The 16,452-nt window shown below is 38.0% G+C and overlaps 1 protein-coding gene across 1 annotated transcript; it reads left to right on the top strand.

Annotated features, from left to right (window-relative positions):
* The first annotated feature begins 876 nt into the window (after positions 1 to 876).
* LOC149819743 (glutaredoxin-C9-like) lies at positions 877 to 1,329 on the top strand. Its single transcript, XM_089983476.1, has one exon. The coding sequence runs from the start codon at positions 877 to 879 to the stop codon at positions 1,327 to 1,329; it is 453 nt and encodes a 150-aa protein (XP_089839602.1).
* The last annotated feature ends 15,123 nt before the right edge of the window (positions 1,330 to 16,452 follow it).

A 16,452-nucleotide genomic window follows, 5' to 3' on the forward strand; every position in this document is an offset into this window, starting at 1 on the left:
GATATAAGCAAAGGACAATGAACAGGACGGTTTCCAGGTTGGACTACGGGTTGCTTACATCATCACATCAATTGGGATCAATCACTGCATATGCAACATATCCAGATGGGGCCATGCAGGTGTGGTGGCAACCTCCTCTCCCACGTCATGCCCACCCCCTTGGGGATGACTCATTCTAGAGAGAGACCTTAGCATGGAGAACTCATTTGACAGAAAGTAGAGATTTTAACATGGGGGAACTCATTCTAGAGAGAGAGAGAGAGACAGATTAACATGAGAGATTGCTCATTATAGAGACAGGTTAACATGAAAGAAAAGAGATTGACATGGGGCTCATTATATATATATATATATATATATATATATATATATATATATATATATATATATATATATATATATAAAGAGAGAGAGAGAGAGAGAGAGAGAGAGAGAGAGAGAGATTAACATGAGAGATTGCTCGTTATAGAGAGAGGTTAACATGAAAGAGATTGACATGGGGGGGGCGCATTATAGAGAGAGAAAGAGTACTCTACGTCACTCTGAGGTAATAGTTTGAGGGTGGTGATGCAAAAGACACATCACCAAGACGTAACATGACGCGTGAGAAAGGAAGATCCCATAACTACCCCCAAATGACGTTTTTAAGAGGCGCGCCGTATTACCACACAAGACCGCATTTCCCCTACTTCCCCTTACATATAAACCCCTCCAAACCTTTCCCTTTGATTCTACCTCTCCCCTCCCTCCCTCTGCCTCTCTCCCTTATCATTAAACCAAGGCTTCTAACATACCCCTCTCTCGATTCCCCCCTCTGCCTTTGTCCCTAAGCTACACCATATCCCCCCAACTCCAAACAGGACCAGCACCACCACCATGCAAAACCAGATCCATCTAAGGCCAGTTCCTCTAGCTGTGGAGCCGGTGTCCCTTGTCGGAAAACTACACCAATTGCCGGACAATTCCATCGGCAAAGTTCATTCTCTTCTCACCGAAAACACGGCATTGGCAAATTCCCCCGGCAAAGTCCGAAAGCTCATTTCCGAGAACACGGTGCTAGTGCTTGGCCGGCGAGCTTGCTGTATGTGTCATGTTGTGAAGAGGCTGCTGCTGAGTCTCGGCGTCAACCCATCCGTTTACGATCTCACTGAGGATGAGGAATTCCAATTCATTGAAGAATTGAGATCCATGTTTGGTGATCTCAAGGGTGGTCTTCCCCTTGTGTTCATTGGGGGAAGGTTCTTGGGTGGATTGGATAGCCTCATGGCAGCTCATATAACAGGGGAGCTCATCCCAATTCTCAAACAAGCTGGAGCACTATGGCTCTAAGGGCCAATACCCCATAAATCATTTTGGTTCAAGCTCATGAGGGACTCATCTACATTTTGATATCATCTTGAAGAACAATTATTTTCTCCCCAAGTTTTGATAGTACCAATTATTAAAATTTGCTGTTGGGCTCGACTGTTCTCCATATTTGAGCTCTGGGAGTCCTTTGGTTGATTTCCTGTCTTCTGTTTCTCATTTATTTATTATCGCAATTTATTGTGACAAAATTATTTGCATAGATGTAAGATTTGTAAATATTATGTTAGAAAAGAAAGAGTGATTTTTCTTGTAATTTTTTTTCTCTTGAATTTTAGAGGTTGACTTGTGAATGATTTTGATATAATGATAACAACAACAACAAGGGTGACGCATAATGACAGCTTTGCATGGTGGGATGGATGCAATAAGATAAGAATAACATGTAAGCATTGACGTGATCAATCCAACAATATCTTGGACAAAAAAAAAAAAAAGAGGGGAAGAAAACGATGTGTAGGGACGGGACCATGCAGAGTGATTTTGAGAAAAAATTTCCAAGCAAAATGACACCTCACATGTCATGTGTGTGATGGGGTTTGCATTGTGGAATGTTGTTAGGTCTAAAAATAATGTTGGAATTCAAGTAGGGACACAAAACATATGCATTGGCCTCCAGAGGAGACTTCCGAGGCGTGGACTTGGGGTTAAGACTGAGGTTAAATCTTCACGTTGTGTTTGAATAAGGATGTGAAAGTTGGGTGGAATTTTAAGAGAAATCAGAGTATGGAATGTTGGTTTCAATTCTCACATTAGGACGTGTTTGAAACACTTTAGGGTGCGTTTGAATGCCTCAAACATCATATCAGAGGATATGAGCTGGTGCGGGGCATGCTGATACAGCATGGGCTCATGCCAAGCTCTAGGGGGTGTTTGCATGTCAAGGAATGGGGTGCCGAGGCACCCTCTCTTCCATGGATTCCACTGTCACGAAAATGAAATCGGACCCCCAACGGGAACCGTTTATGCGGAAAACCCACCTGCAGCATGTAAAATGGTATGCCCATCGAGGGTTTTCTGCAGAAAACAATTCACTTTTCATGACACACAAATGCGCCCCTAAGGGCATTCAAACGTCCGTATTTTTTTGTTTAATGACAAGGAACCCTCACCAAGAACTGGGTTACTTAATGGGTCTGCCATCCTACAAAAAATGCCCAATTTTATATCAGGGGTTTAAAATCCCTTATATAAAGAGGACGGTCAAGAGATCCACTCTTTTCCGTCATCAAACCAGGAAAACCTACATGGCAGTGGGTTTGATCCAGTGCCTTCATCTCAACACACTCGCAACCTGTGTCACAATGACACCTTATTTTGGTGGAGTGTACCTGATGACAAGAGTAGGCACGGACACTGACACGTACTGTCCAAATGTTAATAATTTTGGTTTCTTTGACTTGTGCCAAACAACAAAAAGGGGATGAAGGTATTCATGATTCTCACAAACCACTCACTCCCAATTGCTTCTGACACTTTAAAATTGTTGGAATACCTATGATTATACCAAACATGAGACTTCGGATCCTATGGGGGCAAGAAAGGCAATTTGCTCTCTCTATCTAAAAGGGAAATTAATGTGATTGCATGTGATGAGGTGCATTGGATGAGACAGGTTTGGAACTTCAATCTCGTAATTTTAGTGGTGCATATTTATGACATTTTGTGTGGATCTTATGCTTTGTGGAAAAATTATCGAGTTCTATAGCAAGTATATTCAAGTTGGTATTGGATCTAGTGAGTATCAATGGTATGTAAGAAAATGAGTGCAATCACAAGTAATTCTCTTGTTCTTATCTCATCCCTATGGAAAGAAATGGAAATTTGACATGTATATCCCTTTCTTTTAGTTGGTCCATGCGTTATATTCAAGACTGAGGCTTGCATATGATATAATCAGTGGCGTAGCTAGGATTCATGTGAGGGTGGGGGTGGGGGTGGTGTAGAAAAAAAAATTGGTGTGATAGTCGGGGGTTTGGGGCAGCGCCCCCGAAATTTTTTTTTTGAGATAAAATAAAAAAATGGCTGCAATTATTAATAAAAATCTATTTCATATGGACAAATCAAACTATTTGCTCTATTTGCTGCAGTCTGGGCTGGGCTGGGCTAAAAAATGGATAAAAATCTATTTCATATGGAATCCACCCACCATCCTGTGACATCTCCACACGAATAATCTACTACTCCCTTCTAGGTGGGAGAACCTTATTAACAAGCAAGTTTCTTGCGAAAGACTTCTTGTGCACAGAAATATGGAGTTGCCGTCGGGAGGTTAGAAACAGTCTTTAAGACAAGACAGTATAAAACCAGAGAATGTGAGGAGTCAATTGACCATCAACGGCACATAAACAACAAATGTTGGAGTCACCCACTTAATGTGTGCATTACCCACATTAATGACTCCCATAAAAGTAACCCTATCGGATAAGCCCAATGAATTTGGAAGAGAACATTTACTTAATTGTTACCTGAATTAATGCTATAAAAGGAGGTGTTCATGAGATGCCTCTTTGCAAACAAATAAAAGCATATCATACATGATTTCCATTGTTGGGATTGGATCCTGCTCATCATCGTTGAAGGTGTTTGCGCTCATTGAAGAGCTGCGATCGACCGAGGAGTCAAATATCTCAGAGTCACCGATTCAGGTTCACCTACCGACTGTTTGCAGATCGATATAGCCGCTCCAGGTATGTCATCACCCTTCTCTTGCGCAGGCCCCAACATTGGGTTATGGGACCACATTACGCTATGCCTGTATTTTTTCTCCATTGCTTTTTTCCAATAGAACCATTGTCTGAACGGTGATGCCCCGCTTCTCGACCTCAACCGGGTCAGTTTCTTAAAGAAGGGAGGTGCAGACACCGTATTTAGGATTCAGACGGGCATCCCCTATAAGTTTCAGGAAAGTTAGGTGTTGTGCCAACTGTTTCCTGAAATGCCCAAATAAAAAAGGGTAAGGGTTTTGCCTGCACCGGACGCTGGCAGTCGACACCAGGTCACCGTGGGCCGACATGGTGTCGCCAGTAGATGGCAACTGTCATCGTGGGGCGACAGAGTAAAAAACAAAAAAACTCGCATAAGGATCAATTTTTATTTGTGGCCATCGGGCTGCAGGGTGAGTAGCCGTCATCGGGGTTGTCGCGGTTCAACGCCAATGTCTTTCGCCAGTCTTCAGAAAGGGTTTTAAAACTCCCCTTTTTTTCCATTCTTTGTTTCATCTGCCGTGGGGCAGTAGGGTTTTCTCGTTGACGTCTGCAAGATGTCGTGGGTGCATCGTCGAGAAGAGGTGGCCTTCGTCGGCCGATTCACTGGTATCGTGGTCCGTCCGGCGTCAAAAGAAAAAACAAACTCTTAACAAGCTCATTTCACACTGTGTGCAAGAAGCGGATACGATGAAGCAAGAGAAGACTAAAAGTGTTCATCTGACAATAACCTCTAAGAACATGTTTAAGAAAAAGAAAAGGACTAAGAAAGCTACAGTTGACCCTCATTGTTTCTTTTGCAAATGGGAGAGTCACATGAAGAAAGATTGTACCAAGTATCATGCCTGGCGTGAGAAGAAAGGCACACTCTTTACTTTGGTTTGTTTTGAAGTTAATTTTACTTTTGTGCCCGAACATACTTAGTGGATAGATTCTGATACTACCACTCACATAAGTGTGTCTATGCAGGGTTGCCTAAGCTGTCAACCGCCAATTGATGCTGAAAGATTCATCTATGTGGGCGATGACAAAACAAATGAAGTCAAGACAATATGGATATTTAGGTTATCATTAAAGATTAAAAATTATTTAGATTTAAAAAAACATTTATTGTGTCGTCTTTCAGGCGGAATTTGATTTTTATTTTCATTTTGGATAAATGCAGTTATTCTTGTTTATTTAGAAATAATGAATTTAAATTATTTCTTAATTCAAATCTTATTAGGACAGGTTCTTTATCTATAGTTGATAACCTTTATTTGCTTGATATTATTGCCTCATTTAATTAAAATCTTGCAATTAAGTTCTCATGGTACAAAATGAAAATTAACAAATGAGAATTCTGTTTTGTTATGGCATAAGCGCTTATGTTACATTTCTAAATAAAGAATTGAAAGTCTTGTATCAAATGAGATTCTTGATTTCCTTGATTTCACTAACTTTCAGGTTTGTGTTGAATGTATAAAAAGAAAACAAACAAACATAAGGAAATTAGGTGTCGAAAGGAGAACAGACGTCCTATAACTAATCCATACAGATATTTGTGGACCCTTCCCTACAACTTCTTAGAATAGTAAATAATATTTTATTACATTCATAAACGACTATTCTCGTTATGGGTATCCATATTTGATTCATGAAAAGTCTCAGTCCCTTAATGTGTTCAAATCGTATAAGATCGAAGTTGAAAACCAACTTAGCAAATGAATTAAGGCCGTCAGATCTGACCATGGTGGTGAGTACTATAACAAATATGATGGATCAGGAGAACAACGTCCAGGGCCTTTTGCTAAATTCCTAGAAGAATGTCAGATCATCTCTCAATATACCATGTCAAGCACCCCTAGCATGAATAATGTTACTGAAAGACAAAACATGACTCTTAATGATAAGGTAAGGAGTATGATTTCTCATTCTACCTTACCAGAGTCCCTCTGGAGAGAAACATTAAAAACTATAGCCTATGTTTTGAATATGGTACCCTCTAAAGCAATAACCAAGACCCCATATGAATTATGGATAGGCCAAAAGCTTAGTATGAAATATTTTCATATTTGAAGATGTCCAGTTGAGGCTAGGGCCTATACGCCATATAAAAAGAAATTGGATTCCAGAACGGTTAGCTGCTATTTTGATGAGTATTCTGAAAGGTCCAGGGGCTATAAGTTTTATGACCCTGCGAATAAGTCTTTTTTTGAAACGAGAAACACTTATTTCTTTGAGGGTGCTGAGTTTGGAGAGAGTGATAAAGTAAAAGACATTGCTTTTAAAGGAGTCTCTTTCTCTTTCTACAGTTGTGGATGACAATGATCATATTTTTATTCCTGACATTGTTCTCACAAATTCGGATCAAAGTAATGCCTTAAATCTCCCTATCCAAAATCAAGCTTTTACTCCTAGAGTTCAAACTCAACAACCTCAAGAAACATTTCAAGAACCAGTGTCATTAAGAAAATTCACTAGAGAAAGAAGAAGGGTAATTTCAGATGATTATATTGTCTTTCTACAAGAACATAAGGGTGATACTGGTGTAACGCCCCAAATATTTAGCTTTAAAATTTTGGAATAATTTTTTTTTCTAAACAACAACGGAAAAACTTTATTAAATCCTTAGTCAAATTATTTGAGCGAGTTACAAGTAATAGCACAGACTCAAGGCATTTAAGTAAAATAAATTCTTGCATTGAAATACTACAAGTTATCATTTACAACTTGAAGAATTATTACAAGTCAAAAATCCTCAAGACATCCGAAGAAGATATGGTCACATGGCACTGTCCGCAGCAACGACCGCAATTGCTCGTCATACTGTTTTCCTGAAAATATTAATTCAGAAGAAGTCAGACTATCACGTTTGAGTAAGAAGCATAATATCCATATGAATGTGCATTGTGTCATGTGTACAAGTATATGTGCAACATGTTTAGATAAAACTAATAACCATTTAACAATTGATAAATGTACAAATCACTAAAATCAAGTATTTCATGATATATTCCATCAACATCAAAGCACGATCCATCATGTGCATAAACCATATTCATATAAGTAATAACAACTTTGGAACTAATGTGGATGTACACCTAACTTAACTAAAGCATTTCATGTAAAGTGTGCATAAAGCACAAACGCCAATGTTCAACACATCGTTCATAAGTTATCATAATTTTTATATAAAGGAAAACTGATTTGAATCATGCCCTACAGGAGTCACAGCTTACTCCAACAATTTCAACATCAAGCAGTATGCAACTACTTGAAGATTTTTCTTAATGCACTAACTTTATGTTTCATCTTGTTAATTATCCTGTGGGTATGCACAGACATTCGACATTGTAGCAGACCGAGACCAAACAAGGGTTTATTATTTTATAACCCGTATGACTAGCCATACGAATATCCAAAGGGGACGGTTCACGACCGAGAGAGTACTCCCCAATGGCTAGAACAAGAATTAGGACGCACCCTGTACTTCTGCAGAAGACTTAGATCTACCACCTAGGACACATTGGTAGTCCTGACCCCCTAACTACGTGGATTGGGGACCGGGTGAGACGCCTAGCTCTCATGAAAACAAGAATGTCCTCGAAGCTTGTACCACCTACCCTCTCCAAGGTAGACCATGGGTCCGGTAACATACACCATCTTCTAGGTGTACCTAGAGCTCTGAAAAACCAGTAACATATACCGTTGTCAGGTGTACCCAATATCCCGGAAAACCAGTAACATATACCATCTTTCAGATATACCCAGAATCCCGCATTAAGGTTATGTGTCAATATATTATATTTTTTGTTTGTTTCTTTGTGCTAGTCATTGCACCATAAGGGATTTCTAAAATCCCAACCCACACTCGGGGTGATCTCAGTGAATGCACATTACCCATCGAATGCCCAATAGGCACCAACCAAAATTTCTCAAAATTTTGGCTCAACTCTGAGCCGAGTACTTAATTATACTTTCACCATCTTACGGTTTTATTTCTGAGCTCAGGTGTACGTTTCGTACCCCACTGATCATGCACTCATAAGGCATGTCTCAAGTATAACTTTTCATAAGTGCTCGTATGATACTATAATGGTCTCGCAAGACCGCAAGCTCAGGCTTAGGCCTTCACATGATCATGACATGATGAATGCTCTTTATTAGGCGAATATTTGCATAACAAGCATATATCAATCGGCACAGGACATGTCATAACATATACATAAAATCATAATTCAATTATATGCAATTCACTTAGCATCTTATGTGCCCATTTGACACCACAAAGATTTGTCATGCTCAGTTTCAATTTGTATTATCGTGCCTTCGTAGTATTTCTCAATTGTGCAATTATAACAAAATATGTATTTACCAACAAGTCACATACAAAACCATAGGCAATGTGACTACCTCATTGTTATCTTGTTCAATCCTCAATACATACATTTTTCTTCATAAACAGATAATAAAGCAATTCATCATACTATTTAATCATGAACACTATGGTGACTTTGCCATGACTAATGTAGGTGGACCATGAAGAGTTTTGACCAACTCATGGCATGTATACTATAGTGAATTGCCAATGCAATACAAATGTATGTACAAAGTGAATTTCCTTCTTTCTTTATTTTCCAGACATAACTACCGTAGGAGATTTAGATACACGGGTGTAGCACAATCACAAATGGAGTGACAATCTATTATCATAACAAGTTTGGATTTGTCGATGTATGACACATGTTAATGCGATGACTGCTTTATGCCTCCAATAGATTTGCATATGTTGGAGTATGACATTTACGAATGAAATTTACAAAATTTCAAGAGTAATTGAGTTGTATATGGCAAGCGTAGCACTACCTTTAAGCATTAGATGATTGTAGTACTGTAAACAAATAATGGTGCCTATATGATGAAGATGTTTGGAAATGACCTAGCAATGTATCCAAGTACGAACACGACCGATATATGTTGAGTGCAGGGTTTACGCTAACCGCACACTACGCAATTGAGGTGCTACTCAAGAGGTAATTAAGGGCTATTTAACTCCGTTCAAATCAATATTTGAAAATAACAAATCAGCAATCAAATACCCTACCAAATCAAGTTACAAACGATATATTCATATCATTAGAGCATTTCACCGAACAGTTGGTGAGCACTCTCCAAGCAACGCACGAACATTGTGTGGGTTGTCTGGGCACAACACAAAAATTGTGAAACAATATTCTTTCCCAAACATCAACATATATCTATCTGTTTAACTCGAGAAATATTCATATTCATATATATTTCAGAATTCATGTTAAAATCAAATGAAATGGAACCCATTTGATGCCCGAATAACTTATTGTCCAAACAGAATTTTCATAGATTCAGATAGAATACAATATCACATGAACTAGATCATGTTCTACTCAAATTCAACAGTTTTGATCAAGCACAAAAATCAACATGTAGACAAATTTTATTTGGCGTCAAATCAGATTTAGACATAGTTTAAGAAATACAAAACGTCTTTGCACACAATACAGAAATATGCGACATTTTAACACGTGAAATCCATATCCAATGGGCGATGAATAATTAGATCTCTAGCACATATAAGCTTAAGCAAATGACATGGTTATCAACAATATCAATAGAAGAGGACCAAAAGTTTGGAACCAAGTGTGATTCACAGGGCCGTTGGGATGTTCCACCAGACACTTGGTAGGAGTCCCTCAACTTGCCTAGAAACTGCACTTTGAGTGGTGTTACATCACATGAAAAACTCGTGAATCAAACATGTCCTAATCAACAATTACATCTAAATAATCATCCAAATAAAGCTAATTGAAAATTTCAGTTTTAACCTATCGAACAATTGATAAACAACAAATTGCATCAATAGTGGGCTTTCACATTCATGACAGTTCATTATCGTCCAACATGCACATGGAATCAACTTCAAAGTAGGAGAGAATATACGCAACCAGAACAGGGGAGATATTGACAACTACAGTCGGGTTGGAATGAACCTACATTTCAAAGTTCTAAACCAATTTATGTAATCAAAGGCACTGTTTACAATGATTTGATTATACTACGCTAGAAATTTATACCCTACTAATTTGAGTACGCATAAAATTATCAAACCCTACCAGACTGTCAATTGATCACCATCGATCTTGCTGATGCGTGTTTACTATTGGGTCATTAGCTTTTCCATGTGAATCACTATTTGGTTCGTGCAATTTAGGTATAAACAATGAGATCCAGTGAACCAATAGGTTATGGGCTTATGTATGCCGACTATTCTTGTAAACTGCTAGGTGATAAAACAACAAAAACAAAACATTGACAGACTTTGAGCTAAGTGACTATACTTTTTTGTGTTTCCAATGACCACAACGTTGGTTTATACTACCAAGACATTACTACAGCGTGCCATCTTGATCTGATCAGCAACTTGAGTTGTTATAATTGCTGTAGCCGTGCAACACAAACTATGTAGAAATTCTTTGATGCTCATGTGGAGGATCACAACTCATAATCATGGTCTCAAACCTACTCACATGAATCAATATATATATATATATATATATATATATATATATATATATATATATATATATATATATATATATATATATATATTCCAGCACATACATGTGCTTCATAACACAATGCACAAATACACAAAGATTTTCCCTTACATCGTTGAAGATCGAATCCGAAGTTTTGCGAGAGGGCTTCCTCTTGCTCCACACGTCTCCTTTCGTTGTTTGGTTCAGCATCAATAAGAAGCGTAGATAGAAAGATGGTGATGGCAATGGCTGGAATGGGGAAAACATGTAAGAGGGATGAAGGAAGAAGATCACACAGTTGAGAGGGGAAAAGTGAGAGAGAAAGGGAAAGAGTCTCCATGAAACCCGTTTTTTTGTAAACCTCTCTCTGTTTTCATTTTTTTTTTGTAACCCCCACCTCCACTTTTCCCGATTTTGAAAACATGGAAAAGTGGATCTTTCCAAAGGGGAAAATAGTTGGGTTCCCTCTTTTGGAAACTGCCCAGCCGTCCCCTTTGATGGTTCAGTGTTTCCTCATTTAAACCTTCTTAAATGAGGAGGTTTCCAAATCATTTTGAATTTCAAAAGGCACGATTTTTTTTTAAGTCGTTTTTAGCGAAAAGGCTTCCTGGCGCACAAGGGATTCGAACTGGGGTCCTCTTCCGTAAGGGGTAGCGAGCCCCACCAATGTGCCATACACAATTTCATTGCATATCTTTGCAACAAAATTTTATTTAACCACTTATAGACGTGTGGTGGATTTTTCAAAAAATGACGTCTTAGGTATTTATTTCTTTTTGTCTTAGTAACCGACCTCCTTAATTGAGGTCTTGAAACTCCCCACCCAAATTTTGAAATTTGGGTGGCTCATTATTTTCTTTGTTTTGAGACCTCCCTCATTAAGGTTTTCTTAATGGAGGAGTTATTACACAAATTTGAATTTTAAAAAAAAAACTGTCTTTAATAAAAGATAACGGCGCACAGAGGGATTTGAACATGGGTTCTCTTCCCTAAGGGGTAACGAGCCCCATCAGTGCGCCACTTCCTATTTCGTTGCATACTTTTGCAATCGTAATCCTTTTATCCTCTTTTGACGCAATTTACAAAATAGCGGTTTTTAACAAAATTTCTGGCGTACACCGGGATTCGACTCACGTTCTGTTTATGCTGAGGCAACCAACCATACCAGTGCGCCAACTCTTACTTGGTTTCACTTCTTTGCGACTAAAACTACTTCAATGATGAGCGATGTTCGAAATCACGTAAGTAAGACGTACAAAGTGGCATGAGCACTGTTTATGAGGAATCAAGTCCCGAGAATTATAAATCAAAGTCATAATACATATGACTAGTAAATCCCCGAATTTGGGACCCAAACAAGAAAAAAAACTTGTTATTTTATGTGAATTACTGAAAAGCGTATATCAATTGGATATGGTCATAACAAAAGCAATATTCACAAGAGATGAAACTTTAGAAAAGTGCTTTGCGAATTTAGTTGAAATTGAAAATCTAAAACTGAATTTTAAGTGGGTTTTGACTCCATCTGAGATCCGAATTCATATATTTTATTTGAATCCAAATACTGGATCCGTTTGATTCATTTGGATCGACTCTACATCCCTTTATCATATCCATTTTCAAGAATTATAATATTTATTTATTTTGATCATTGTCAAAATTTTGCGGGTTTTACATCTGGCCTAATGAAAGATTATCAAATCAACCTCCATCAAGCCACACAAAGTTCTAACTCTCAAAAGCGGATTGAAGCAATGCACAAGGAGATTAAATCCATGAGTGACAATGACGTGTGGGATCTTATCCCATTACCTGAAGGTGTGAAATCCATTGGTTGCAAATAGATATTTAAAACCAAAAGGGATTCAAAGGGTAATGTGAAAAGATATAAAGCCCGTCTTGTTGCAAAATGATTTACTCAAAGGAAAGGCATTGACTACATAGAGACTTTCTCTCCGATTTTCATGAAAGACTCTTTTAGGATTATGATGGCAGTTGTGGCTCATTATGACTTAGAGCTACACCAGATGGATGTTAAAACTGCATTCTTTAATGGGAACATTGATGAGACAATATATATGGTCCAACCAGAATATTTTATCTCAAGCAATGCCAAGAAGATGTTTTGCAAACTAAAGAAATCCATCTATGGACTTAAGCAAGCTTCCCGACAATGGTATCATAAATTTCATTAAGTTGTCCTCTCATTTGGTTTTGAGATGAATGTGGTTGATGAATGCATATACCATAAGTTCAGTGGGAGTAAATTTATTTTTCTAGTTTTGTATGTGGATGACATATTGTTTGCCAGTAATGATATAGACATATTGCATGAAACCAAGAGATTTCTGACAAAAAAATTTGAAATAAAAAATCTTGGAAATGCCTCTTTTGTATTAGGGATCCAGATACATAAAAAAGAACTATATCAAAAGGATTCTGAAAAGGTATAGCATGAAGGATTGCAAACTAGGAGATACTCTTGTTGCTAAAGGAGACAAGTTTAGTCTCGCTCAGTGCCCCAAACATTAGTCTGAAATTAAGGCTATAGAACAGATTCTCTATGCATATGCTATGGGGAGTCTTATGTATGTTCAGGTATGTACGCGTCCAGATTTAGCATACATTGTTAGGTTGCTAGAAAGATATCTTAGTAACTCAGGTATGGATCATTGAAAAACAGCCAAACGGGTTATTCGGTATTTGCAAAGAACAAAAAGTTACATGTTCACATACAGGAAGTCAAATCAATTAGAGATCATTAGCTATTCTGATTATGACTTTGCGGGATGCCAAGACAGTCGCAGATCCACATCAGGCTATATTTTTCTATTGACCGGGGGAGCTATTTCTTAGGGGAGTGCTAAGCATACACTCATTGCTTCTTCCACCATGGTAGCAGAATTCGTGGCTTGTTATGAGACATCCAACCATAGGATATGGCTACGTAATTTTGTCACAGAGCTGCGAATTTTGGATAATGTTGAAAGACTGTTGAAGTTATTTTATGACAATAATTCAGCAGTGCTATATTCCAATAACAACAGAAGCTCGTCGAAGTCAATGCATATTAACATTAAGTTCCTTGTTGTTAAAGAAAGAGTGCAGAATGGTTAGTTATTGATAGAACATATTGGCACAAACTCTATAATTGCGGATCCGCTTACCAAAGGTTTGCCACCCAAGGTCTTTCATGAGCATACTGCTCATATGGGTGTTTTATTATTTTATGATATGCTGGTTTAGTAAGAGTTTGTATTTGGATGTTCTATGATATAATAAAGTTCTCTAGTATAAAGCTAAAGTTTCAGTTTCATTCTATACTCATTATGTTGTGATCTCATTAAAGTTTTCTAAAAAACCAGTTGAAAATAAGCATGTTTGATCACATTACATGTAATTTCCATGCTTCACATCCATACTTGATCCATGTCATTTGGTTATGTCAATATACATGATCATTGATGGGTCCAATTACGTTATTTGTAATAAAGACCGCCTTGGTTCTAAATTGACATAATCAATGGACCAGATTAGTAGAAATATCAATTGATAAGACAATATTTTTGAGCTTATAAAATTACAATGTGTGATTATAAGGTTACGTATGTGGCCCAAGTGAGAGATTGCTATAAAATCGTGTGGGCCTACATACGTTGAACCACACATTGTAAGGTTGTCTTAGGTTTGGGTTCAGTTCATGTGATTTAATCAGGATGGGCTCTGTGGTATCTCATATGGTATGTTACACTATGTGGAGAGACCTGCCATGTCTACAACTCTATAATGGGTTGAGTTGGAAAAGGACTTTTAAATATATTAGGTTATGGTCCCCAAACCTTATATATAGATCATACTTCTGCAAACTCCCCATTGTCAGAAAGAGATTAAGTCCCTCTCATCAGGCTTAGAGAAAGTAAAAGGGTCAGATATACAGGTTCTAGAAGATCATACTCGTAAATGATCAATCAGAACACTGAATTCAGGTATCGCTTCCGCTTTTGGTTTTATTCTGTTTTTTGATTTCAACGGTTTAGGGAGAGCATGTATTCGATCCTGCTTTAGTTTTCGATGAATTTTGAATCCTACAGTTCCTCCGTTGAGCGGCTGGCCAAGCCCAATTACAAAGTTGGGCCAAACCTGGCACCACTGCCTCCACACCCGATGATGCCCGCCTCCCTCTCCATGTTGACCAATCTCACGGCAGGCCATGACGCCCATACTTCAAACGGAAGCACGCTGCCATGCAGCCTATACTTTATAACTTTTTAAAAATGACACTGCTTAACCTGTCATTGTTTGATTAAACACTATTAGATACGGTAAATTACAATTGTGCTCTTTGATCTTTCGATACAATAAAACAAAGGAAATTTTTTATTTAGGATCCAACTTTTTACCCTTAATCTCGAAAATAGGCCTCACTTTTCTGGAATTCCTGATATGATCCACATGTGATATATTTTTTAATTACTCTTGATTATCCTTTGAACTTTAAAAATATTCATTCATCCCCACAAGGACAGCATCTGATTGAGGCAACTCATGAAAGTCGCCAAGTTGAAGGGCTCCCACGAGTTCAAAACCTACAAGGGACATCTCTTGCCTCAAGGTCGGAGCTGGGTGTACTCTTTAGGCTCTGTTTGGGAGCTGGTGTGGGAAGTAGAGATGAGGATTTCAGAGATCCTCTGATCTGCTGATTGTTTTGTAGTAGTTGAGAGGGAAGAAGATTTAGGAAGGGAGGTCGGAGCGGGGTTGGGACAAGCAAAGCGTTGTTTTTGGCGGATCCGAGATACTGTAAACACTCCCATCTCCATTATTTCTTCATCTCAACTCCAGCTCCCAAACAGAGCTTTAAGACAAGGTGGATCTCAATAATTTTTACCAACTAGGCGGGCAAAAAAAAAAAGAGTAAATGTTCTAAAGGTTTGATTATGAAGGTTATCATTGTAGATCGACTTATAATTAATCCTGAGTTAGGTTCCAAGAGAGAGAGAGAGAGAGGTCAATTGGAGTAAAAGAACATTCCTCATAGTTTTGGTGTTGGGTCTTTTTGCATAACAAAGGAAATTAAGAACACCATTCCCATGTGATCCTCCTATCTTAAAACAAAACCATTACTTGATATTTTATATCTTTTTGTGAAACTTCTTTGATGGTCAAGGAACTAAACCGAAAGACCAACTTTGATGGAATGAGGCAGTTCAAAGGCCTTTTTCAAGTTAACCAACATATTGGGCCCATACCAAATATTTTAAATAATTGTGTCATTTTCTTACGAAATAAATTGAATATATGATATACCAAAGTTTAAAACCTTAGCTCATATGGGCTCCGTGTTTTTGGCTAGGGATGATCGTGGTTTATCATTTAACATGTGACGAGCATAGCTCGAAACCTACAAGCGGTCTCTTGCACAAGGTCAAAGCTGGATGTACTCGGTTGTCAGGAGAGACCTCAAAGGTTTCATCAATTTTAGGGCTGCCAAAGTAATATAGGTGTTGGGGGAGGTTTTCCTTTGGCCTAAAAAAAAGAAAAGAAAAAAGTATAAATCCTTATGAAATGTTCGCCTTATTTTCTCACGTTTGCGTGCCACTAGTGAGAAACGTGGTAAATGAGAATCTTACATTTAATTTTGTAGTAAGCAATGACACGTACGGTGAAAGCACTGCCGTGTAGAATCTTATAATCCATGCACTTTAATAGTTTTGACCATTTAAACGCACTTATCATGCATGGTTCATTTACAAAGGAACTTGTTTAAATCAACAATCTTAATCTTATTATAAGTTTAAAGAAGAAAAGATGAATTATTCCACCAAAAA

Source organism: Nuphar pumila, chromosome 12, assembly GCF_984573655.1.
Source record: "Nuphar pumila chromosome 12, dmNupPumi1.hap1.1, whole genome shotgun sequence".
Classification (NCBI taxonomy): domain Eukaryota; kingdom Viridiplantae; phylum Streptophyta; class Magnoliopsida; order Nymphaeales; family Nymphaeaceae; genus Nuphar; species Nuphar pumila.

Coding starts and splice junctions, on each gene's coding strand:
- LOC149819743 (XM_089983476.1), top strand. CDS start 877: ATGCAAAACCAGATCCATCTAAGGCCAGTTCCTCTAGCTGTGGAGCCG.